General features: G+C 40.9%; 2 protein-coding genes across 3 annotated transcripts in view; both read left to right on the forward strand.

Annotated features, from left to right (window-relative positions):
• Positions 1-869: 869 nt before the first annotated feature.
• Positions 870-7957, forward strand: LOC113641532. Its single transcript, XM_027144285.2, has 2 exons — positions 870-3757; positions 6396-7957. Exons 1-2 carry the CDS (start codon positions 1844-1846, stop codon positions 6585-6587), a joined length of 2106 nt encoding a protein of 701 aa, XP_027000086.2. The 5' UTR covers positions 870-1843; the 3' UTR covers positions 6588-7957.
• A 1794-nt stretch (positions 7958-9751) lies between these two features.
• Positions 9752-25601, forward strand: part of plekha6 (pleckstrin homology domain containing, family A member 6) — a 95194-nt gene continuing 79344 nt past the window's right edge. Inside the window, exon 1 of one of the 2 annotated variants that reach the window (XM_027144321.2) lies at positions 9752-9786. The gene's annotated coding sequence lies outside the window, so the exon portion shown is untranslated. Of the gene's footprint in view, positions 9787-10916; positions 11117-25601 lie in introns of those variants that run through there. The other variant, XM_027144322.2, reaches the window with a different exon arrangement.

A 25601-nucleotide genomic window follows, 5' to 3' on the forward strand; every position in this document is an offset into this window, starting at 1 on the left:
CTGTAATTATCCAAACAAAAGGCTTATTTCTGTAAGATACTGTTCTCGAGAGGTTAGAATTTAAGGGAATCTGAAATAGTTATATTAATTATAATGTTACAAACAACATAATGCCAGCATTAACAAAAAGTTGTACAGTAGACTGTTTCAGGCAGAATACGTAATATATCTATATTCATAGTGTCTGAAATAAAAGTCAATTTTAGCATACTAAGGCTAATAGGAAATGTTATATTTTGACATATGCTTTTAGTAATTACGATGGGAGTCTCAGCATATTGTAAGTTTTCTGACACTGGATGTTTCACAGCATTAAATGTCCAAGTGGCCTTGGTGAATTTGAACGGGTACAATGCACACTCACACAAACACAGTTGTGCACCCATTCGCACGCTATGGACAGTTTAGAGATGCCAGTCAAGACTACAACGTATGTCTTTGAACTGGTGAGGAAACCAGTTGAAATTGGGCATGACCCAACTCACACAGGTGCAAGGCAAGCACGATCCCCGCCACAATACCCACATATGGTTGTGATGGTCAGGTGTCCACACCAGGTGTACATATGTGGCCTTAGTGTGTGTGTGTGTGTGTGTGTGTGTGAGAGAGAGAGAGAGAGAGATTGTCTTTTTTTTTAAATGAAAAAATAGCTATACGTGCACGTTAAATACTGCGCTTGTGCTAGAAAATAATCCAATTTATGTGTTAATGGCAAATGACTAAATGAGAGGTTAAAAAAAACTCTTATTTGTGTGGTGATCAGGTGTCCATAAACCTTTGGCTATTGAATTTCTTCGACGGTGCCTAGAACGGAGTTTATTGACGGTCCCTAACTCTGCCTTCATTAGAACGGAGTTTATTGACGGTCCCTTAACCTTTCTGATGAAATCTCCCGTTTGCATCGAGCTTTTCTCTACTAGTCTTGAAAACGAGGAACAGGAAAATCCACCGCCGAATCTATTCGCGAATAACAGCTGTTTCAACGAGCATCAAATTGTTTTTTTTTCCCCGTATTTCCAGACATTTGTTGTGTTCCCTTTAGCACGAGACGTTTCATCGATTTAAAAAAAAAAACAAACAACGTTTGTTAATTTGCTCACGCGCTAAACTCGATACGTTCGCGGACGAGGATCTACATTAGCGACCAGCTAACAGCTAACCAGCTTCAGTTTTCGACTCCTAAACCAAAATGGCTTGTATATCGACGTACGAATTGGAAAGTGTGGACAATGTCAGCTCGATCTTGATCATCCCGTCGTCCTCTGTTGTCTCTCCTGTTCTCTGTAAGTGTGCGAGTGTAACGAATCCTCAACGTACATCTGCTGTAAATTTGAACATGGCGAGTGCCGGGAACAATATGGACGCCGACTGCCTTCAATGCTGGGTCGCATGGAGAGCTAACCGGCAACATGCCCTCGCCGTTTAAACACTATGGACACTTTGAGTATTTGACGATATTAAAAACGGACAGTATTCTGAACTGCGACACTTTGTCATCGACTTTGTTAGTTCTTCAGTAGCTAATATTTAGCAGCAAGTGAAGTCATAAGGTTTATCATTCGTTTGCTTGCTAACGTTAATATTGTACAACTGGCGCTACAACTTACTCCAACTACAGGTATTTTAGCCAATTTACTAGTTAACGTCTAAAGTCTTAACATATTCGTTTCAGTTAATAAAGTCAACATTAAACCAGGCTTGTCAATATTAAACTAGGATCGTCATAGGGGAAGGGAAAACTTTACTAGTTCACTAGCTAAGCGATTAGCTGTTGTCGTCCCATTCTTTCTGTGATTTTCATAATTTTTTAATTTTAATATTTTGAAAGAATTAATATATTACAATGTATAGAAGTATGAGCTCAGAGGAACACTTCTCTAAGAAGGGTTCATTGGCCACCTCTGCTAGTGTTGAGGTGGGGAGCGTTAGCTGGGCTAGCTCCTGGATTAGCATGCTGTCAGCACTGTCCAAGCCTGCATGGTCGCTTCTTCAGAAATATCTGCCTGGAAAATCGCAGACTTGCTCCAGCGAGGCAGGAAAATCCAGCATTGACTTTGGACATAAGCTAATAACAGGACTTGATAACCTTATGCCTCCTGACCAGAGTCCTACTCACCTGCGCGTAGCATATGTTCACTGTCAGCATGAAAACGGCAGGTTTACCCCTTCCGGCGATGTAGAAACTCTGAGCTGGTTGACTGCAGACACTCTGACAGAACTGGGGATTCAGGACGCCGTGAATATGAATTTTAAGGCTCCACAAACACCCCCAGTGGAACACCGGTACCTCGCATCAACAAGGAAAATTCTCAGTAGGTTTCTGGAATCAAGAGAAGGAAAGCACACTGAGGTCATGCAGCCCAAGCTGAGTGTTTCATGTTCAAGCACAAGCGCCACTAACAGCTGGTGGTGGCAGGGACTTTGGAGGTCGGATGTCCCTCAGAATGCTCTCAAAACGCAGCCTGCTTTGTGCCAGACTAAAACCTCTGCTGGTGCTGAAACAAAGTCCCTGCATTGTGGAAAACACCACAGTAGTGGTCATTGTGAGCTGGGTTGCCAGAGGTCAGCTGTTGCAGTCGATAAGCTGGAAGAACCATCTAAACACAGCAACGAGGCTGAATGGGCATGTAGCGAATGTGCTGGACTTTCACACCTCAAAGAGTCAGCTGACCATACAAGCCTTTACACAGTCAGGCTGGAATTTCTCCCCAGCTCCGACTACCTTCCATCAGTTCATGAACACAGCGTTGTAGAGCATCAGGTTGGTACCAGAGCTGCTGCCGCCTGCAGTGAGGTGGCAGTTCTGACCCCGGACCAGGACAATGGCTACTCTAGTTTGGAGGAAGAAAGTGCCAGTGCAAGGCAGTGTAAAATGAACGGCATATATGAACTGTTGGACGTGGATGGTTCTACTGCTTCTCAGGCTGGCGATCCTGGGCATGGAGGAGAGGAAGACAAATCTGCAGGGAATACTCGTTGTGAGAGGGTTGAGAACGAAGAGGAAGATGAGGATGAGGAAAAAGCGCAGAACACCGAGCCTGCGATTGTACATGAGGCTTTGCCAGTTCAATCCACCACTTGCTGTCAGAACAAAGCGATCTCTTTCATCATGGGCAGCCCATGCAGTGACGAGTCGGACATGGACAACAGTGTTCGGGACAGTGACGACGATGATGGCTTTGACAGCGACGTCTTAGACAGCAGTTCTGACTCGGAGGACCTAGATGATAGTGATGATGAGGATGAAGAGGATTCAGAATCTGATGAATTGGATTCTGAGAGTGAGAGATTGTTGAATTCATTGTTTCAAACGAAGGACCCCTATAACCCACGCAATTTCACAGCCTCTATCCGGACATCCCAGAAACTCTGTGAATCTGCCTCAAGTTCGTGCCCAATGGGATCCCCAGTAGAGCCTGATTCTCTTTTGTGTTCCACCTCATCATCCCCTCCTTCACCTCTGGAAGAATCCCAGAAAGATGAGGAGTCCAGTGAAGAAGCCTGTTCATCAATGGATGAAGCGGAGAGCCTGAGGCTTTGGAACTCGTTCAGCTGCTCATCAGATCCCTACAGTCCCCTGAACTTTCAGGCGGCAATCAGGACTCTGCAGCCAGCCAGACAGCGTTGTAAGAAAGAGAAACCTGTCGAGCCTCTGGTCTATAGGAAAGAGGAGGCAGAGGAGAGGATGGACAGTGGATTCTCAGAGGCAGCTCTTGTCCAGGGCCTTGGAAGTGCCGGAGTTGTCAGGTTGAAAAAGGTTAGTGTGATGTATGAAATTTCAAACAATTACTTTCCAGGCCAAGAAATGTACGTATTTCCTTTGTATTGTATGTCATGGTCAAGGTTTGATTTCTTTTCTTGTGATTATGTATTTTGAAGAGTATGTTGTGTAAATGATATGTTTGATCTAATACATTCAAAACAAAGTAGATATGCACGGATGTCCAGACAGGGCTGCTGTGAGTGCACGTTTTCATTCCAGTTAAAGAGAAGCCACACCTGACTACTGAAAGCCAAGATCAACAGATTAGACCTGGTGAAATCAGGTGTGGCTCCTGCATGATCGGAATGAACACCAGCACATCACCAACCTTTTGCGAGTAAGATCGGTCATCCCTGACATGTCTTTTGGAAGACTAGGAAGTTTGTGCGCTATAACTTTTTTGCAACAGCTTAACTAGGCTAGACAAAGAAAAAAACGTGTGTAAACGTAAATTTCCCTTAATACTGCATGGCTCTTAATCATGGAAGTCTGTTTTTCAGCTGAACATGTGGTTGTAGTACTGAACATTGTATTGGATAAAAGGGCATCGTGTATAAAACTGCTTTAGAACACGGACATACGAAATAATTCAATCTGTTCTTATCTGTGTGGCAGTTTAGCGTAAGCCGTCTCCATCTGGATTTAGATCATCACTATCAAGGCTCAGCTGTGAAATGATGTAAACTAGCGCAAGCAGACCATTATCTTTTTATTTTTTTTCCCACCTTCTGATGCAACACTTCCATTTTCCTCTCTCCAGGGAGACACGAGCAACGAGTACTCTGCCCATTACTCATTATCACTCTGGCCCATTTTCAATCTCTGACTCCATGCTACTTCCATACATTACCTGTAACTGTAGACTGCTAATGCAGGGACGGCAACAGACCATCCCTCCCCATCATCTCCACCCCTTCTCCTTTTGATTTAATTTCAGGTCATTGTAGAGGAATATGTAATGTTACTTAGCAACAGTGAGCTGAGGCTGGGTGAGAGAGATGTCAGAGCCCTGTGATTTCTGTAAAGAGAAGTGGAGCTACAAATTCCTTGGTTGCCAGATTTTATTTTATTTTTTTTTTAATGAACATGCAATCGATACTTTGGGATTTAACGTTTCTAAAAGGCATACGTCTGCATACATAGATACATGCTCTCACTGGCCACTTTATTAGGAACCTGACCTGACCTTTGTGCAATCAGAACTAATCATGTAGCAGTGCAATGCAAAGAAATCATTCAGACACAGGCCAAGAGCTTCAAGTAATGTTCACGTCAAACATTAGAAAGGAGAAAAGGTATGAGCTCTGTGACTTTAATCGTGACATGGTTGTTGCTTCCGGATTGGCTAGTTGCTGCCGATCATCTCCGATTGGTGTAGGGTTTATAGCAGTCTCTAGAGTTTACACAGGATGGTGCAAAAAAAAGCCAAAATATACAGTTTGCGTCAGTTTTCTGAGCGGTAACACCTTGTTGATATGAACATCTCCACATGTATGAAGCATCAAACTTCCAAGTGGAACAGCAGCAGAGCACATCTGTTTCCATTCGTGTTGAGCAAAAACAGGAATCTGAGGCTGTTTGAGGACGATCACATTCTGAGGTCTGATGTGAACATCAACTGATTTTGATCTGCTTGATTTTATGCATGTGCTGCTACATAGATTGTCTCATTAGATAACTACATGAGTGTGCAGACGTTCCTTATGAAGCGGACAGTTAGAGAATGGTTGTATATTTAGTTGTATATTAACTATAATGATGGCATATTCAGTTAAGTGCTAAGAGAGGTGAACAGGTGTCCTTGTCTGTTTATGCTGTAATGAAACTTTCCTTCTATTACTGCTGCAAGTGGTTCGAGTGATGTAATATAGAGAAATAATGAACAGAATTATTAAACCCGTGGCAGGAGAGTGTCGGCTGAACGTTTGTGCCCGTAGCCCTGATGTAACACCGCCGTAATCGCTGTACTTTGTGAAAGCATAACTGCTAAAACGATGGATTGAGTGAGTGACACCCCCCCCCCCCCCGACTTCTGAAGATAGTCGATTATGGGGTGGTTTGATTTAGCAGCACGTCATGAAGTTTGTTTGTTTTTTGTCAACAATCCCAGACTTAATTTCTTAAAAAAAACTAAATAAAATCAACACAATCCTTCAAAATTGAAAATGACCTCAAATGCAGAACATGTATAAAACTAGTTCACTGACAAAGGGTGAAACCTGGTAAGTGAACAAGCTTTAAGTTAATAAAATGTTTTTATTTTAAGAGAAAAAAGTTACAGCATGATTACAGGCTGAAATATCAAGCTAAAGCCTGAAATATTTGACAGGAGGCAGAGATAAAAAAAGGCAGAATGGTATTCCTATGGAAAGGTTTGAAACATATAAAAATAAAATGTTTTTTTTTCTTGGAGTTAATGAGAACTGTGTTTAACCTCGGGCATTCCATCTGTCTGCTGTTCATTTGTTAAGCAAATAGTTTTACCCAGCAAATGGATGTCAGGCATTTTCCTACAGAATTTTTTTGGGGGCCTTTTTTAGAATAACAATGTCTGTCAAAGCAGTAAGTTGGTTTCGTGCTTGTAGAATCGCACACGTTTTAAGCCATCCAGTCGCTGTGTGTTTCTGTGCAGGTGACGTTCATAGAGGAGGTGGAGGAGTTCTATGCCAGCAGCGACGAGGAGCGGAGCAGCCCGTGGGAAGAATACGCTCGTGACCGCTGTCGCTTTCAGCGTCGCGTTCAGGAGGTGGAGGAGAGCATCAGCTACTGCCTGACTCCCAGCTTCCGCCTTAACATCTTTCAAAGACGCTATTCTAGTAGCTGATTTAACATTTTGTTTGTTGTTTGCTTTTGCTTTTTTTTTTTTTAATAGTTATTTTTAATTGCGCAAGATAAATTCTATACATATCGGGTCTAATTCAGGGTGAAGAGGAGCAGAAATGAAAATGGAAGGCATAAAGACTCCCGTGTTGCAGTTTCATCCGTGTTAGGCTTTAACACTTCACTGAGTCATACAGTAAAGAACCACTATTCTGTTCTGAGGAGAGCTTCGTTAAGCCATGCAGCTTCTCGAACACCACAACCACAAGCAACAAAGTGAAGAATGAAGTTTGTTTGTACGATGGCTGGGGTCACAGTTTTGATGAAAAAGAAAGCTTTGAAACGCTTTTGAAATATTTTCATCTCTAGGTATTGTTTAAGAGCCACTAATGCACTAAATCTGAATTGCTTCATGAACTGTCTTAACTTCATCTGTATTAGTGCATCAGTATTGAACTCTTACCCTTTATAGTGTTAGAATAACCTGTTGCCTTCGTGTCCTACCAGGATTTTAGCTCAGCTGTGTTTAGATGAGGTGGGTATGTGTTGTTTTGTCCCTGTTGTAAAATGTTTTGGCATAAGCTTTTCATGCTAATACCATCTTGGTTTTCCATGAGTTGTGCCATACAACTGAAATTTGGAGTATTTCATAATTAGCGCTACGCAACTTGGCATGCGTCTTTTTGTGCCAAAAAATGTTTGTTTATTCAAATTCTTTTCCCTTTCTGGTAGAAATATGACTCCAGACATGCTACGTGTCTTCTCGGAGTAAGGGACATTTAATAACCCTGGGTCAAATGTCCCAGCCTTTCTAAATGCAGCTGTAAAACCTGTTCACTAATGAACCTGCAAGCCAAAGATAGCACTTGAGTTCTGTACAGCTCACGTAGTGGAAGCTCACTAGTACACGAGTAATGTGGATAAGGAACACAAATGAGTTCAGCAGTATCTGTTCCTGAGTCTGAGGACGGCCGGGTCTTCCTTCACGCTCCGAATTTGCATGGTCCTGTATAAGCGTACAGCCCCAGCATTCATTACCTTCTAAAACCCGCTTGACTTTCTAGTGCTTGAGAATCACTGTGGTGTGTATCGTGTCTTAACCGAGAGGTCGTGTGTCTGTAGTCTCAACTGTGGCAGCTGTGACCCAAGTGGCTGGATTTTGTGTATGACTAAAAAGAAAATGCAGGGAGCTAAATGCATGATCTATTGAAATGATATGCTTGATGTCAAAGCATAGGGTTAATCTGTATAATTAACATGTTTTACATGTTTTATTTTTCTAAAACAAGTTAGGTTACTATAGTTATTCAGCATTTATTCTGGTCTTTTGTCTTAATCAGTTTAACATACAAATAAAACTATTATTTAAATTGACCTGTGTGTCCAGTGCTTACAGAAACTTTACTGGGAATTGGGATAGCAGGGTTTGTTTTTTTTTACAGAGTTTTATTTATACTTTAGCGTCATAGATTAGTTTACAATCTACTTTTGCCATTTTACTTGGAATCATATTTACTGCATATCAGCAAATTTGAGCTGTTATACACAACTAATCACAAAAATTGTCAGTCATGCCATCTAGTGGACACTATATGTAGCTGCAGTTATTAAATCTATTTTGTACTAAATGTAGTTACTCATGTTTTTCACTAGGAGGCACATTTTGTTTACATTTTATACATTTATAACCGATTCCATCGATTATAACACTAAATGTGTATATAAATTGCAGTAAATATATGTACATATAACGAGCTCATATGAAGCCTATATAATAGAAGTATTTTTGATAGAAATGCAGTATTAAAAAAGATTATTAACACATTATTACCATCAACAAATCCTCCGCAAATAATTTCTAAACAAGAATAAATTTCTTCTTTACATTTTAATAAATTTCTGCATTAAATCAATCCGAGTATAAATTTAAAGAACATTTAGTAATAATGACGCACTTAGGAATTAAATAAAGTCCCAGTTTGAGGATGTTTGTGGATAAACAGTACACAAAAATAAGAATTTTGATAATATATTATTCATATTTTGTAATATGTTTCAGATATAAACACAGTTAGATATAAACCGTCGCGATGACGCAACTCACTTCCGCATTCTTAGATCACGAGACCACATCTCGTTATGACCAATGAGAATCCGTTTCAGGCGAGGTGATGTACATGTGTCCCCGCCCACCAGTGGAGTCCAACAGCTAATCACAGCCATATATTTTTTAAATTATATTTGAATTTATATTTACTTTTTTTATATATAATATATAATTTTGCTAAGATATTATTATGACTTATTATTGACACCTGAAACCATAATTGCACTGATAAACACAATCAGTAATCCTGCATATGTATCTTGTCTTGTATATTATAGTGTTATTTATGTTTGTATTTTTGAGAGTCACAAACAGCTGGAACCAAATTCCTTGTGTGTGTCAACAAACTTGACCAATAAACCTGATTCTGATTCTTATAAGCCACGGCTCCCTGTGTTAATTTAAAAGAACCGGACAAGGAGTCGATTCATTCGCGAACGACACATCACTGGCGTTGCCTTGATCCTGTGACGTCACTGTCGGCGTGCTGCTCAGCATAAAGCCTAAAGTAGTTTAATAACTTTAGTTAATGTGGTCAGCTCAGATTAAGATGGTTTGGACATGTTCAGAGGAGGGAGAGTGAGTATATTGGTAGGAGAATGTTGGACATGGAGCTGCCTGGCAGGAGGCAAAGAGGAAGGCCAAAGAGGAGGTATATGGATGTAATTAATGAGGATATGAAGCTAGTGGGTGCAAGTGTTGAGGATGCAGAAGATAGGGATATGTGGAGAGAAATGATTCGCTGTGGCGACCCCTGAAGGGAAAAGCCGAAAGAAGAAGAAGTTAATGTTGTCAGCTACATATATTTAATATACCGCAGCGCCCAAAATGTATCAGTCCACACCGCTGTCTCTATGGAACCGGGCAGGAATCAAGCGCGTCTCCCCTGGAGTTCTAACTAAGTCGAGACTGACACTTATCAGCCAATCAAAAATAAAGAGGCTACACAATAGCCAATCAGAAAATAGCACTATTGTATCTGGGTAAGATTTAACGCAACAACCAATGAAAAAAAAGCAAATCCTGGAATTGTTCAGCATCATCCTCGTTCACCCACAGAGAAAACTACTGGAGCTGCGATCACTTTGAGCACAGAGTAAGTCATGATCTCCTGTTTTAATGTTACAACAAATTCACAACTTGTTTGACACAAACAATGACATTGTGAGTGCTGTTAGAGAAAGTTTCCAAGATAATCAGCATCAGTTTTTCATGAGTGTCTGTAAATTAGTCTAGTGCTAGTGGTTCTCAAACTTATTTTATTTAATAAAATAATAAATTCATCATACATTCTGTGTAATTAAATCTCAGAAAAATAAAGCTGCTAACCAACAGCACTACATTGTATAATTTAATATGTTTTGTTTCATTCAAATATTAAGTTTTGGAATGTTTTATGTCATAAATTTTCTTTTGGGGGGCAAGTAGGGATGCACTGTATACAAGGGGGGCACACGCCAAAAAGGTTTGAGTACCACTGGTCTAGGCCTAGTCATATTTTGTTATCACACGATGACTGACATTTTATGACTGGTTTTAGTGCTTTCACATTCTAATGCTGATGCCCAGAGTTTATTTTTGATGGTCGGTTTGAACAAAACCTCAACACGAAACAGCTTGTCTCTGGATGGGACATTGTCCTCAATCATCTCTTGCCTGTCTTCAAAACTTGAGAGCCCTGCTAGATCTGGATATGCTAGAATTTTAGTTAACATTAAGCAAGTGTTAAGCAATAGTAGAGTAATAATATTTTGAACACCAATAACCAGGTTTGCTATAATGTAGACTAAGGTAAATAGGAACAAATTGTGTGAATGAAACTTCCCAGTATTAGTGGACTAAGAAAAATTTTAACACTTCTGTACACCAACATTGTTGTATAAGGCAGTAAAAACGGTCCATCTGCTTAAAACCCATGAGCATAGATGTGCATGTAATTAAATCTATTAACCAGTTGACCTACAAACATTACTATAACTAGTGCAGTATATTATGTAGATATAACCAGTAGCCTAGAAAAAATAAAGCAAGTGGTAACAAATGGTAATTAAAAGTGATCTATACATATACACTGCCATGTGACTCCTCAGGACGTGCAGTACTCTCTCCCTCCCTCTCTCCCTCCCTCTACTCCACTCCACCCCTCCCAACATGCGCAATCCCTCCCTCCTTTCATCCCTTTACGAGCAGAGGATGCGTGTTGTTGTACAGCATCCTGAAGCCTCACACCCACCAGCACTGGCTCTGTTGTAGCTGCCTAATGAAAGGCTGCTGCGTTTTCCAGCTAAGCCCTTTAGTTATTCCGACCTCTGACCATCTTATACACGGTGTACACCGGTCTACCATCATCTCCTGGGTTTATGAGACTGATTTTATATCTTGTGGACATATTGGAGACGAGTAATCAGACACGTCGAGGAGAGCTGGTGCGTATGCATTAATGGCTGTCAGTGATGTCGATGTGGTTTTGTGCTAGGGTACCAAACATGTTTATTTTATGAGTGCTAGAGATGCACAGTGTATTTGGCTATTTATGGGGACCAGCTGTTTGCATGAGAATAGTAATGCAGGACAATTTTGACATTGTGAGGACATTTGGCATGCCATAGAAAAAAGTGCTGAAAAGCAAAAAGAGCCATAGGCATAGAATTATTTTGCTACGCTTAAGTAGAAATACCTCACAGTGATAGCATTACAAGATTCAGAGTGTGTTTGTGTGTGTTCGTGTGTATGTAGTGGAATAAGCTGCTCTGAAATGGCCATGCTGGAAGCTCCATGTGTTGTCAACACACTGATCCTGCTTTGACATCCGTGCGCTCATCCAATTCTCCATTCATATGGACAGGGATATAACAGGTTCAGAGGCATAATTGATTACACTATTTTTACAGCATACGATTGTAGCCATGAGTAATATACAATAGTGTGTGAAACCGCATCCTCAACGGAAATTACGGTTCATTTTTTTGATGGGTGTTCACCGCTTGCATATACTGTGTCACCAAATGTGCCCTTCTCTGAACCCCAGAGTGCCACCACCTGTCTCCCTGTCTCCTTTTCTGTCTATCTCTCAACCCCCCACCGCCCTTCTCTCTCGCTCGCTGTTAATGAGATTTGCTTGACTCATGCAGGTTTTTCTGGAGAATGCAGACATTTCTAACCCTGTCATGTTTTACATCACGCTAATGCTGGTGCTCTAGACAGTGGAACATAATGTGATGTTCACTTAGGGATTGAAATGTTTGGCACATTCATGGCACTATAGATTTCCTACATGTGTATTACCTTAATAAGGTATTTTTTTTATTACTCAAAAGACTGATTGAACCTATACAATTACATTTGCTTACACATGTCAATGTTAAGGTTACACACCAAAGAGCAGGCTAATAGAAAATGTTCTCAAGGAGAGTTTGTATTTATGGATGTTGTACATAGACATAGAAAGAGGCACACTATGTCCTCTGTCTTTTCAGCTCAGTCTGTTGTAGTCGCCAATATGTCATCTTTTTTGTAGGCTTTTTTCTTATTGGTGTGTGGGTGCAAGAAGTGAGCTGTTATCTTAATACCTCATTAGCAACAATGTACAGTAGTGACTGTAGATTCTGATACAGAGGCGATGTTCTTCTGTAGCTTCTCTAGCATACTGGGTGCAGCTGCTTGTGAATGATGAGCCTTGATTGATGTAACCCAAATATTCATTCTTGTCCTCATGCCATTTAATGCATCCAGGCCTCTATTACTGTTACCATAACATCAGCATCAGTGTAATTTCATATACATAACTACTGTATGTATACACTGGCCCTGAATATCATGTCTCCAAATACAGTACAACCTGAAAGACACTACAGGAGCTGGGAACTTAAAGCCCTGAACGTTATTGAGGTTCAGCAGTTTAACGTGTAGCTTGAGGGATCCTCGTCTCAGCAAAAACCAGGCAAAAATAACCTGTGCTGCATGTTCCCTGTCCGCATGTAAGCCTTTTGTCGAACTCATTAAAATATTCTCCTTAAAAAGAATGGAGCTTGCCTGTCGAGCAACATCACACCGATTGTTTTCCTGCGACGATGACCCTTGATGTCGGATGAACGATCTGTATTATATAAGCCTTGTCATGCTGGAAAAAAGGTCAGGGTTGTTTGGTTAATACTGCAGGGATGGATGAATCAGAAATGCATTAGTTAGCCCACTGGGCAAGCTTAAGCATGGTTGCCAAGTCTCAGGTTTTGGTTCTGCAGGCAGTGATATTTGGCATGCAGTTTGAGCATTATGTCTAAACATATGTATGGAACTTATGTCTTGTGTCTGTTAGGCAAGTATGAATAAAAAATCTGTCCCAGATGCCATAATATATGTGTTAGTTAGGATTTGTAACATATTGTTATCCAGAATTTCGTTGACTTTTTTGTGCTTTTTTAATTTGTTTTGCAGAAATCTATGTATAATCTCAAAATGGCGAGCACACTACATGTGAATATGCCTATGTAATTACTTTTAATCATAACTGTACTTACATCAGAATCAGAAAGAGCTTTATTGCCAGATATGTTTTCACATACGAGGAATTTGTTTTAGTGACAGAAGCTCCAGTGTAACAGTGTAACAGAATGGCATATGAAACAGAATGACATATACAATATAGACAATTTGTATGTACAATATAGACAATTTTAAGTAAATAATGTGTAAGAATCGTGTTGTGTGTTCCGCATATGTTAAGTGTTCATCAGATAGATTGCCTGAGGGAAGAAACTGTTCCTATGTCTGGTCTTTCTGGTGCTCAGGGGAGAGCAGGGGGGTTTCTCCTGAAGTCCATGATCATCTCCACTGTCTTGAGCGTGTTCAGCTCCTGGTTGTTATGACTGCACCAGACAGCCAGCCGTTCAACCTATCTGTGACATAATTTGGTAGGCGATGGAAGAAAGGTGGCACCAAGAACTGAAGCTCTGAAGCTGAGCATCTCTACCACAGGAACCCATCAAATCAGCTATGCAGAGGTGCCTAGGGACATGATCTCTGATGGAAGGACAAAGGAAGAGAATGGGTGGGGTGTGTTTGGAGGTGGGGTGGAGGAAACGGGACATAAAAAGAGGTAGTGATGAGTGGAAGGGATGGTTGAGGTTGTATTACTTTTCCTCGTTGCCCTTTGTTGTACAGTGTTCCGGATTCCTGACAGATTACTGTGTCTGGTCTGTTAGCTATTCATTATTTATTTTATTCATGTGTGTCTGAATATGTATTTTCCTAAACAAACACCTGAACTTAAAACAACTTCCTGTGAAAACAGGTTGGGTTGGTTAGATGGTAGATGTGCCAAATCTACAGCAGATCGGCTTTAACGAATTTAACCCTTTTGCCTCCAAAAAAGGGTTAACTCTTTTGGTTGTGTTGCTTCAGCACCATTGGGAGAAAACTGCTACCTGCTTGGATTCAAATCTACCTTTTGTATCATATGGCAGAAGCCTTGCTGGCTCATCTGGACCCAGCAATTATGCCACATTTTTTAAGTTTCCTATCAATCTCAAGTAGCCAGGGAGCAATTTGAATATATCCATGCTTGGTGTTTGACTTGCCAGCAACAGCAGTTTGGCATAAGTAACCTGGTATCACCCGCTGTGGGCGACTATTCAAGTGGGAAATGATTTCTGACAGGCTCATTAATATGTAAGGCAATCTGAAACCCAAACATGCTTAAATTTATCTTGTTAGAGGTCGTGCTGGTGTTTTGTAGTACTAACTAAAAGCTTGCTTGCTCATCGAAACAAGCTGAAGACAGCAAGCCATTGATTATTCTCTTGCAGAAGAACAACTGTTTGACTGTGCCGTTTGCTTAAAACCACACAAAATCTACACAAAGGAAACTGCATTGAGTTGGAAGCAGATACACCCAGGCACTGTTGACTCCATTGTGTACCGAACTGGCACCAGAATGCTGTTCTGTTGATCGTTTATGAAACATTTTGATTTATTATGGACATTCTTTATTCCTTAAGTCTTCTGAGGGCTAACCTACAATGAAGACACCAAAATAATGCAAACGTGATAAATAACAACACAATCTATGGCTGCCTTCATTGGATTGTGTTCTTTACTCCAACATAAGAAATCTTAAGTCAACATTCATTCTAGATTATTTCTTCACTGAAAACTGATGGTCATCACACAGCCCATCAATGTGGATTTTGTGGATTTGTCTAATCATGTTTTCTGTTCTCTGCATCATCACTGAATATTCCATCTCTCAAGCTCTGTTTTTTATGCAATAGGACATGATTAGCAGGCCAGTGGACCTGATTTTGCTCTCTGCTGAGTTTGGATCCATACTGTCATATTCTGAGAACCGTAACCACATGCTGCCATTTGCATGTGAATGGCCCTGTTTAGCACCGTTCCACTCCCCAGAGGCTGCCTGGCAAACCACAGTGTGTGTGATACCTGACTCACGGGCACCATGTATCTCTCCCTGTGGACTAATTAGTCAGGATTTTAATGTAGACTTCTTCCTCAATGATGGTTTTGTACAGCTGTGTCTCTCCACACTCTATCCTTTCTTTCCTTTCATTCTGGGGTTTTGGGAGTTGGCACAGGGAGACAAAGCTGTTAAAGCTGTCATGTGCTTCTTTAACATTGGCTAAACCTTACAGGGTGTCTTTTTTTAATGCTAGTAGTGTTCATGATCATCTAGGTAGATCCAGAAAGATCAGCTGAACATCATCTCTCAATGGTTCAGAGACTTAATAATATCTTATGTAACATCTAAACAGCTATGATCATGAACTGATCATATGGGGGTCATCACTGAAGCATGAAAACCCAATCCACCCCTCAACCACCCATTTTTTCCAACCAGTTCTCCCCTATCATACAGCAGCTACCAACAGGGGAGGGTGAATTATTGCGTATTTGTAACAAGGCACACGAAGCCAGTCATCCACATCTTTTCAAGCAAGACAGAGCAGCTTAACACTGTCGGGGTTGTGGGGATAAAAACAGACCCAAATGCAGGATAGTGTAAAATAAGCTGGATTTATTAATCTAAAAAGCACGAAACAGGGACCATGACATGACATGACATGACATGACATGACATGACATGACAAAGACGACATAGGACGACAAGGATTCTGCACCATAGGCAACGCGGCACAGTTAAATACACAACACAATTAACACATGAGGAACAGGAGTGCAGAGGCGGGAAGGAAGAGACAAGGGCGGGACAGACACATGACACAGAACATAAACAAAAGCACGTGGCCAAAGTCCGGGCTGGATCCTGACAAACACACTCTGAAGAAAACGCTCTGTCTGCACTCTTCTGCATGCACGAGCTCACAGACGCTCATGGTTGGTTAGTGACACGGTGACTGAGAGAGTATGCCTTCCACCCAAAGAACTCAGCCGTGGATGGCTGTAGCATGAATAGGTTTTAAATCTTGTGATCTTTCAATCATAGTACTTCAGGCTAACATTTATGCACAGCCACATGTACCTGGATCTGTAAAACAGAACTTTCATAATTCACAAATCTAACATGAAGTCACAGTCGCTTAAGACCTCCATCAGTCAAAAAACCTACACACATGGCGGCTCTTGCTCTCCTGCTATTAGCCTTTTGCATATTCATGCTTCCAGCCCGTCCACTTATTCTGTGCCATTTGGTAACAAAAGACTACTCCTACTCCTATTCCTTTTTTTCCCCTGATAGAAAAGAGCTCTTCATGATTGGAAGTGGTTGGCTGGGTTCCAAGTGAAGAGAAGTGTGGAGAACACCACAGTAAGACTCTTTCTGGTAGTCAATGTGGGATTTGTTGAATTAGCTTGATTATTTAAACACCCATTTGACACCTGTGGGTGAGTACCTTTTGGTTGGTACTTCCTCCACCTCCTCCTCCTCCTTCTTCATATATATATATAGCTTTGCTTTTATGCATCAAATAACTCATGGTCAGCATTAATGCACACAAGTACAGATTTGAAATTTTCCCTGGAGCATTTCCTGTCTGTACAAGCTGCAAAGGTGCCAGAAATCAAGGCTCAGGCATGCATCATGAAGCCAAGAAAAATATAAAAGTAATCAAAATGCTGTGTAAAACACTCTGACCTGAAACCTGACTTGCATAAACCCTGAGTTCCTATAAAAAGGTTTAATAAGGGGATTTTAAAGTTGCTTTCAAATCAGTCTGGTCCCTAGACTCCTGATCAGTAGAGATTATGGTGAAATTGAAAAACAGACTATTTTAAGTAAGCAGAGCAATATGAAGTGTCTGGGAAAGGTCAGTGTCTGGTGAATCGATAACAGACGAATGACCTTGGCTGTACTCCCTAGTAGTGTATCCTTAACCCCTTATCTAACTAATCCAAAATCCTGTTCCAGGTAATGCCAGGAGACTAGGAAAAGGATTAATGGAAGGGAAAAAAGCTCTGCCACAATTTTTATTGCTGTTTAAATTCTATATTAAAGATAAGCAGGAATGTGCACGAGACGTAGGACAGGTTTCTGAGCCCACACATGCATGGTATAGGCTAGTGCTAAAAATGAATGCTGCATAGCCATTACAATGCACAGTGCATCCATTCTAATTCCTGTTTCTTCATTCTATTTTTTACCCCATTCACCCTGTTTCATGGGTGTTATGAAAATATTGGCCATGTGTTCCTTTGAGTCATCAGGCACTGCTTTATATAGCTCTATTTCTGGCACATTGATTCTTGTTTGTGGCTTTGCCCAATATTTAGTCTATTCTGGTGTGCAGGGAAAGTCCTGTTGGCAGAAAATAAAAATGGAATATAATTTTCCTCTTATTCTAATCCCATCTATCCATTTTCTGAACTGCTTGTCCTGGTCAGGGTCTCACGGAACCTGGAATCTATATCAGGGGATTCATGGCACAAGGCAGAGGGACACCTTGGACAGGGCGCCAACCTTTCACAGGGCAGAATCACACACACTACAGGCAATTTAGGGATGCCAGTCAGACATATAAACTCCTTACAAACTCAGAACATATAAACTCCTTGCTCACAGGGTGGAGGCAGGAATTTAGACCTGAACTTTGGAAATGCAAAGCACACAAGCTAACCGTTAAGCCATCATGCCACTCCACAGCTCCCACCCCTCTTGTTTGTGTGTGTCTGTGTGTGCACACATGCCAGCAGCCTGAATTTCTTCTGCTTCTCTGACACAGGAATGCTGCATGTTTCCTTTCCTGGACTCCAGAGCCGCTAGGTCATAGCGCAGGCGTGGCTGGGTGTGTTTACATCTTGCACTAAGAACTCTACTGGTGAAAACATTTCACTTATTTAGCCATTCAGTTATGGAGCAACCTCATTTGGCGATGCTCCCTCGCTCATTTAGCATTCACACGACAGACCCGTTGAAACACGTGTGGGTTATTTTGCTGACTTGTTAATGCCAATAGCAAAAGTTTCATCTCCAAGCAGAACCACGTCTGTTTTCTCCGTCGATGAAAGATCATTCTTCTTAGCCACAGGGTGTGTATGTCTGTGTGGGAAGTTTTTTCTGACTGGATGATGTGACTCATCACAGAAACAATTCTCTCTGAGTTATTCATACGTGATTCACAGATCATCACAGTGAGTGGATCGGAAGGAATACTGAAATTGTTTGGCTTTCACTTCATATCTTAATATATTCAAGTTCCCGTTTTAGTTTGGATTTGACACGTAATACATTTAATACACCGCTGTTGAGTTCTGAAATCTGATTGGTCAGAAGATGTTGACTAAGTGTCTGGAAATGTGCAAAATCTGACAGTAGTGCAGCTGCAGCCGAAAGACTTCTGCTGATAAGCTTGTTGCATTATTTTGCAATAACAGCTAATTTTATTCACTCGTTCATTCATTTTACTGCGATCACTTCACATAATCCAAGCCTAATAATAAACAGATTTAAAAAAAAAAATTGCCAGTATATAAAGAAAAACATAAAATGATTGACATTGGGAAGGTTTCTGTAAGGAGATGTTCATTTTGCATTTATAGATGGAGTCTCTGGTGTAACCAACATTTTCTTTTCTCTTATGTAAGTGTATGTACTGTAAGTGATACGTTTTTAGAGATTTACCAGCTCCACTTAGACTCTGCTATACAAAAGATGAGATGCCAACTCCATGTGGTATTTGAGGACAACAACCTCTTCATCAACACAACATTTGTCAGACTGTATATTTATAATCACACCCCCCAGTATCACTCATATGAGGATGAGGTTCCCCCTTTGAGTCTGGTTCCTCTCAAGGTTCCTTCCTTTACCATTTAAGGGAGTTTTTCCTCCCCACAGTCACCTCAGTCACCTCAGACTTGCTCATTGGGGATAAATACAAACAGATTTAATTATCTCTAATATTAATCTTGAATTTTGTATTCTATTAATCTTTATATTATTCTTTATAATAACCTTTTGTTCTTTGTTTATGTTCTGTAAAGCTGCTTTGAGACAATGTCAGTTGTAAAAAGTGCTATACAAATAAACTTGTATGAATTAAATTAGTAGATTGGCTGATGTTCCACAACGTTGTCACACTTACAATGAGGTAGTAGAATGTTCCGGAAAAATGGTTAGCAGTAGAGGTCATTAGAGTAATAAAAACTGCAGGACATTACATAACAGTAACTCTGCACACCAACTAATCCGTGATTTTCCCACACTAACCAAAGATACATACTGTAGGACACTGCTCCCAGTTTAATAAGATTCCTTTTTTTAACGTTCTCTGTAAGACCAGTTTTTCGCTGTAACACCAATTTTATTTTGTTATACTGGTTTAATTGCAGTGTTTATTTTTTCTTAGAAATCCAACAGTAAGTTGCTTATTATAGTCCTTATTATTAATCAGATTACTGCTCTTATTCTTTTATAGTTAAGCTAGATTATATGCATGTCAATGTGTTTAAAACCATTCCCTCGTTCAGGATTTATAGTTTAATTTGCAGTAGATAAGATGTTGTAATCCACATTGGTTTTAATTGTAATGGTCAGCTGCCAGATTTTACACCTAATATTACTGCGTTATATCAGTCTTCTCGATATTTTTGGTTCTTTCTTTCTTTCTTTCTTTCTTTCTTTCTTTCTTTCTTTCTTTCTTTCTTTCTTTCTTTCTTTCTTTTTTGTACAGTGTCACTGAGACATTCCTCGTAGGTGTATGATGAAAATGCAAAAAAGAATTAAACAAATAAATAAATGATTATTTTTAGTATTATATATCAACACTAAATGCATCATCAGCTATTTACTCTGTGTAGAATGTGTAGAATACCGTTAGCCAAGCATACTGAAGAAATCAAAGGATATAACTTGATTTCCGACAATAAAGAGTCTTGGCTTTGTTTGTTGTTCTCAGAGACAGTAGAAGTGGAGCTGAAGCAGAGAGAGGATGGATGGATTATAGATGGGTGGGGGAGGTCTTTAGTGCTCAGCCTCAGCGGAGGCAGATAATGGGTCTATTTCCAGGCACCTGCCCTCCTCAGAGACCCTCCTCCACACAAAGCCCTCAATGCTTTTGTTATGCTTCATCTCCTTGCCTTCATGGAGCATTGTTTTCGCCACATGGCACATGATTTTTTTTTTCTTGTCTCAATTGTGATATTTAGAGCACTTCTAAGGGGATTACTACTGCAAATGGAATAATTGACATTACATTTAGAAGTAATAAACAAAGTGACCAATAGCGTATGGATTTATTACGCATTGCCTCAAAGTAGATTAGAGATTAGCTACTGTTTGTTTTGACACTAAATACAAGAACTAATGCTATATATATATATATATATATATATATATATATATATATATATATATATATATATATATATATACACGTGTATATATATATATATATATATATATATATATATATATATATATATATATATATATATACATATATATATATACACGTGTGTATATATATATATATATATATATATATATATATATATATATATATATATATATATATTTTTTTTTTAATCCAAAACTGCTTGATGTTTTTCACATTTACTCATTGACTTAATTATATACATAGATCCTTCAACTTCCTTTTATTGCTTTTTTCCTGCTAAGCATTTCTTGCTGTAGATTACATTCACGTATTGTCATGTTGTTTCATTTGCTCCAGAGTATCGATTATCGATAGAGACCACAAGCCTTAAAAGCTCTGTTTAATTAAATAGAAGGTGTGCAAGGTGTTCATATAACTAACTGGACTGAACATGGAAGCTCAGCTATAAATAAGTGATGGTGTGTGTGTGTGTGTGTGTGTGTGTGTGTGTGTGTGTGTGTGTGTGTGTGTGTGTGTGTGTGTGTGTGTTCTGTTTGGTCGTTCAGCAGGATTTGGTCTTTTGTATTCCATAGTAGGGGGTCTTATGATCCAAGACAGTACACACTGACTAATCACATTAGACTAATGCCCCACTTCTTGTAGCTCATTACGTCCACAGTACAAACTATTTACATTTGTATTTTTGTGATAAAAACAGGATGTTGATGTCTGAGGCCCTACTTGAAAAGCAGGGTGAGCTTGTTTTCCACAGATGACAAAAAAAAAGCTAATGAATGGCTGAATGGCTTTGTGCTTGAAGGTGTTTGGAGTATTTTGAAGCTTTCACACAGAAGGATGTGGCATACAGAAAAAGTGAACACTAAGGGTGCTTTCACACACCTGTGCAGCATTTACTCTGTGTATATGGAACGCTGGTGTGCTTGGGCAGGTGAGAACACAGCATCTGACTAAAACATCTGAGCTGAGAGCATCTGAGCAAGTCTACTTCCAAGTGAGTTCTTGCACGGTTTGATAAAAAGCAATTAGACTTCGACTGTAGGACGTGTCATATATTTGGGTTGCAGCATTTTTCTTTTCCTTTTTTGTATGTGAGAGATGCTAAAGTAAGCAGTCACATGCCAAAGGACTGAACATTGACCCAAAAAAGGACATGTTTTAAACTAGTTTCAGGTGATTTCTTTTGTCATATTTCTGCATCCACTTGGTGAACGTTTGTTTAGGTTTTGTCTGGCAACTGGTGCATACATTTATGTGCAGTATCAAACTGAACTAAATAGCAAATAAACCAAAATGATTCATCTTTCCATTATGCAGACAGTGGAATCTTAGGCAGTCATTGTGAAGTTATTTGCTTACACATCCTCAGCATGTGAAATTGCTAGAGGAGTGATGCTAGCCCCCAGGTGGTCCAGCCGCAGGATCCTGCTCTCTCATTACCTCGGTCCGGGTTCAATTCCCAAGCAGGGCGCTAACCCAGCAACCGAAGAGTTAACTCTCACTCCCAATAAAAATGGGAGGATTGTGTCAGGAAGGGCAGCCGGTGTAAAAACCTGTACCAAAGACCACGTGATCCACTGTGGGGACCAGGAACAGGGAGCAGCCTTAAGAGGAAAAAAAATGCTAGAGGAGTGATGGGAAGAACTTGAAACCTGTGCTCCTTGGGTGACAGAGTACAGTAGATGCAATGCCTTGCATTACTCTAGTATCTCGTTCTCCCTTTTTTTCAGCTTATAGATTCCCCCATTGAGATCCTGGCATATAAATGTACTCACATACTCAGAATAAAGCTTGGAATCATGAATACTCAGTTTTATCATTTAATAGCTGCCCTGATGGGTTGTCTAAGCATTTCATTTATATCTTCATACATGAAGAAATGTCTATCCTTTGGGGTTTTTTTTCTGGTGAATCTTAACAAATCAGCTTCATTGCAGAGGGTGTAAATGTACAGCCATGTCAAGATTTATTACCCCAGAGCCCCAAGTAGAGATAGCATTTTTACTTTACTACTATAACATATATTTGCACTGCCAAGAATTAATTAATAACAGTACTTTACATACTATAGCTGGTAAAAGACTTTTGCTTTTGTCAGAGCAATATGTCAAATATGGTTTGGAACACATCTGTTTATACTGTGTGAGATACAAGTGATAAAGTGACACGTCTAAAGTAAAACATTCCCTCCTTTAGGAGATTGATAGTTTGAATACCATAATGCCTAAGTCATTCATGCTCGTGAGTCAAGGGAGGGATGGCATACTCTCACTTTCTCCCCTGTCAATCACGCTGACACTAGTCAATCATGGCTGTCTGTGAGCTCATGCATTCAGAAAAGTACAGAGAAGGCTTTCCTCCAGAACCTGTTCTAAAAGATGTTGTGGGTGGCTTCAGATCACTTGTCACAAGTTATACTCCTCCCTCCGTAGTTGGTTGTTGAATGATGCTGTAGGAGACTATAGGAGAAAATGGGAATAAAATACATATTTTTTGCTTTCTTAGACTGTGTGAATGTGATAAGTGTGGAATTTATGGGTGTAAACCTACACTCCAATAACAATTCTATTAGCATGATGATATTTGCTTTACAGATTGCTTCAATACAATTCTCTTAATATTTTTTTAATACAATTTTAATAAATTGCAATAAATATTAACTGAATAGACTCATTTAAAATTTCTGAATTGTGAAACAATGCAAAACAATGTGCATTTTGCTCCGGTTTAGTTTTAGTACGATAAACAAAATGTACGACTATCACAACACCACCTGACATTCCCCCCTCCGGCTGACAGAGGGAGCTCTCATCAGAGTTTTTAATCACTTCTGGGTAATTTCCCACCATGAAGGACTCTTAAACCAGTGTGTTTAGCAGTTTATAGGCAAAGTATTGTAAGGCCAGCTACTTACCAAGCCATTGTTTGTTTACTATTGTCCCGTTGTGTTTTTCCTGTTTGACCATTGCCTGTTTACTAGATATATCTTGCTTGTGTTTTGTGATTTTGCAGCTTTGTCATCCCTGACTGCTATTCCTGGTTTTGAACTCTCTGCTTGTCTGTGTTTTCCACTGTGATTATGCCTGACTTTTCATACTGTCTGCTCTGGGTTTTTGAAATAAACCACCTATGCATTCTACTCTGACTGTTCCATTGAGTTTGTCACAACTTCTAATTTACCGTCTATTGCATATAAAGATAGAAATGGATCAATTCTTCCAAATATCTGATGGATACACAGTCTCTGAACTCTGTATTAGCATCTGAGATGTTAAAGGCACAAGGCTGGTGTCATTCAAAAGCTACTAAAGAGCTCTTATTATTGGTTATAGTGTGATTGTGTCACCATGTAAGCCATGTACTCTTTGTATTTTGGAGCAGTTGGTCACTTCACAAGTACAGACAATTTCTGGAAAGGGGGGCAGGTTCTTTGTGAAAGAGCACTATCAATAGATTTCCTGATTGTTGATGTGTGAAATGCAAGTTCTTTTTCTAACTTCGCTCGGTGTTTCACTATGGGAATCGCTTTGGGCGTGACCAACTACGGAAGCTCTTATGACACCGCGTCTGTCTTTGACCCCTGTCTACGTCATTCGCGCTTTCTTCCCATGGGAGACTGCAGCAAGCTCTCTCAGCGCATCCTGACTTGCTTATCTCGCTTAACTGTTCATTAGATGAGCCGTTATTGGACTCCGTCGCCGACCGTGACATCAGTAGAGGGATTGCGGTGAGTGACAACCCTACATCTGGAATAGCTTCCGCGTCGTGGCGAGCTATTCTTACCTCCTGCAGCGTGTTTAGTTACAGCGGTAGGGAGCATCTAATTTGCTTCGGTCTACGCGTCAAGGCGGACCTGCTGGAGATTTTAATCCAAAGTCTAATAGGCTAACGTGTTGTGACGAGTCTTTGGACTGCGCTATGTCGACGGCAATTACCCCCGCCAAAGGGCATGAGTTGAAGACTAGGGAGGCTGTATCCCGTCCGTGTCCATCATCATGTGGAGCTACCATCTCGGGCAGGGACCCTCATCCTATGTGCATTGTGTGTATGGGCCCGAAGCACGCTCAGACGTCGCTAGCGGACCCGCAGACATGCACTCACTGTGCGTCATTGCCAGTGAAAATCTTGGAAAGGAGGCTGAAAGTGTCGGTGGCTAACCAGCAGGACCCTTGCCTGTCTGAAGCTGCCTCGACAGATATGGCCCATCCGGCAATTACCCCCGCGATTTACCTCCTCGATCTAGGCATGGACGACGAAGAGGAGGAAGACAATTCCCCCTTCCCAGTTCAACAGTCTAGATCGCCTAGCACGACCGATTTGGCCCCCCCTGCTGACATCAGCCTGCACGAAGTGTGCAAACGGGCCGCGACGAAGCTGGGCCTGGCCTGGCCAGCCGCCAAAGCTGCTGAGGGTGCCGTGAGAGATTGAGAGATGCTGTGACTTTACTGTCGGCATATCAAGCGGAGATTTTGGAGGAGATGGGGCGGCAGTTGGACTCAGGTGTACCGAACCCGGCACTCTGGGATGAAATCTGTGTTGTGAACAACCTGATTTTGCGCTCCTCACGCGGTGCGGTTCAGGGCTGCGGCCACGTCATGGGCCTGACCGTGTCAAGTGAGAGAGCGCTGTGGTTAAACCTGTCAGGCCTGGGCGACGCTCAGAAGGCGGAGGTGATGGATGCCCCTTACTACCCGACTAAGGGCTTATTCGGGCCCGCTCTCGAGAAAATGAGAGAAACCAGCACCCTCAGGAAACAGGAGGATGAGGCTTTTCACCTCTGTTTGCCACGCAAGCAGGCGGCGCGACCACCTTCTCAGCCTACGCGGCAGGGCTTCGCAGCAGCCGCAGCATCGAGAGGGAGGCCGATGACCGCGAGAGCTGTGAGACCTGCTCACAGCGGACAGGTCGGTCAGCGACTGCGTCCGGATGGCTCCGGACCTTGGGGAAAGCATTCTTTTGTGGCTGTGGCGGCTAGGAACCGTCCGCCCCACCCCGAGGAAAGGAAGAAGAAGCGTGCGACCTGACACACAGTTTTTCCCCGGTCCTTCTCTCTCCGCCCGGGAAGAGAAGAAGGCGGGAGTTCAGCTCTTCTGTTCTGAGTTTGTTA

Source organism: Tachysurus fulvidraco, chromosome 2, assembly GCF_022655615.1.
Source record: "Tachysurus fulvidraco isolate hzauxx_2018 chromosome 2, HZAU_PFXX_2.0, whole genome shotgun sequence".
In the NCBI taxonomy this organism is placed as follows: domain Eukaryota; kingdom Metazoa; phylum Chordata; class Actinopteri; order Siluriformes; family Bagridae; genus Tachysurus; species Tachysurus fulvidraco.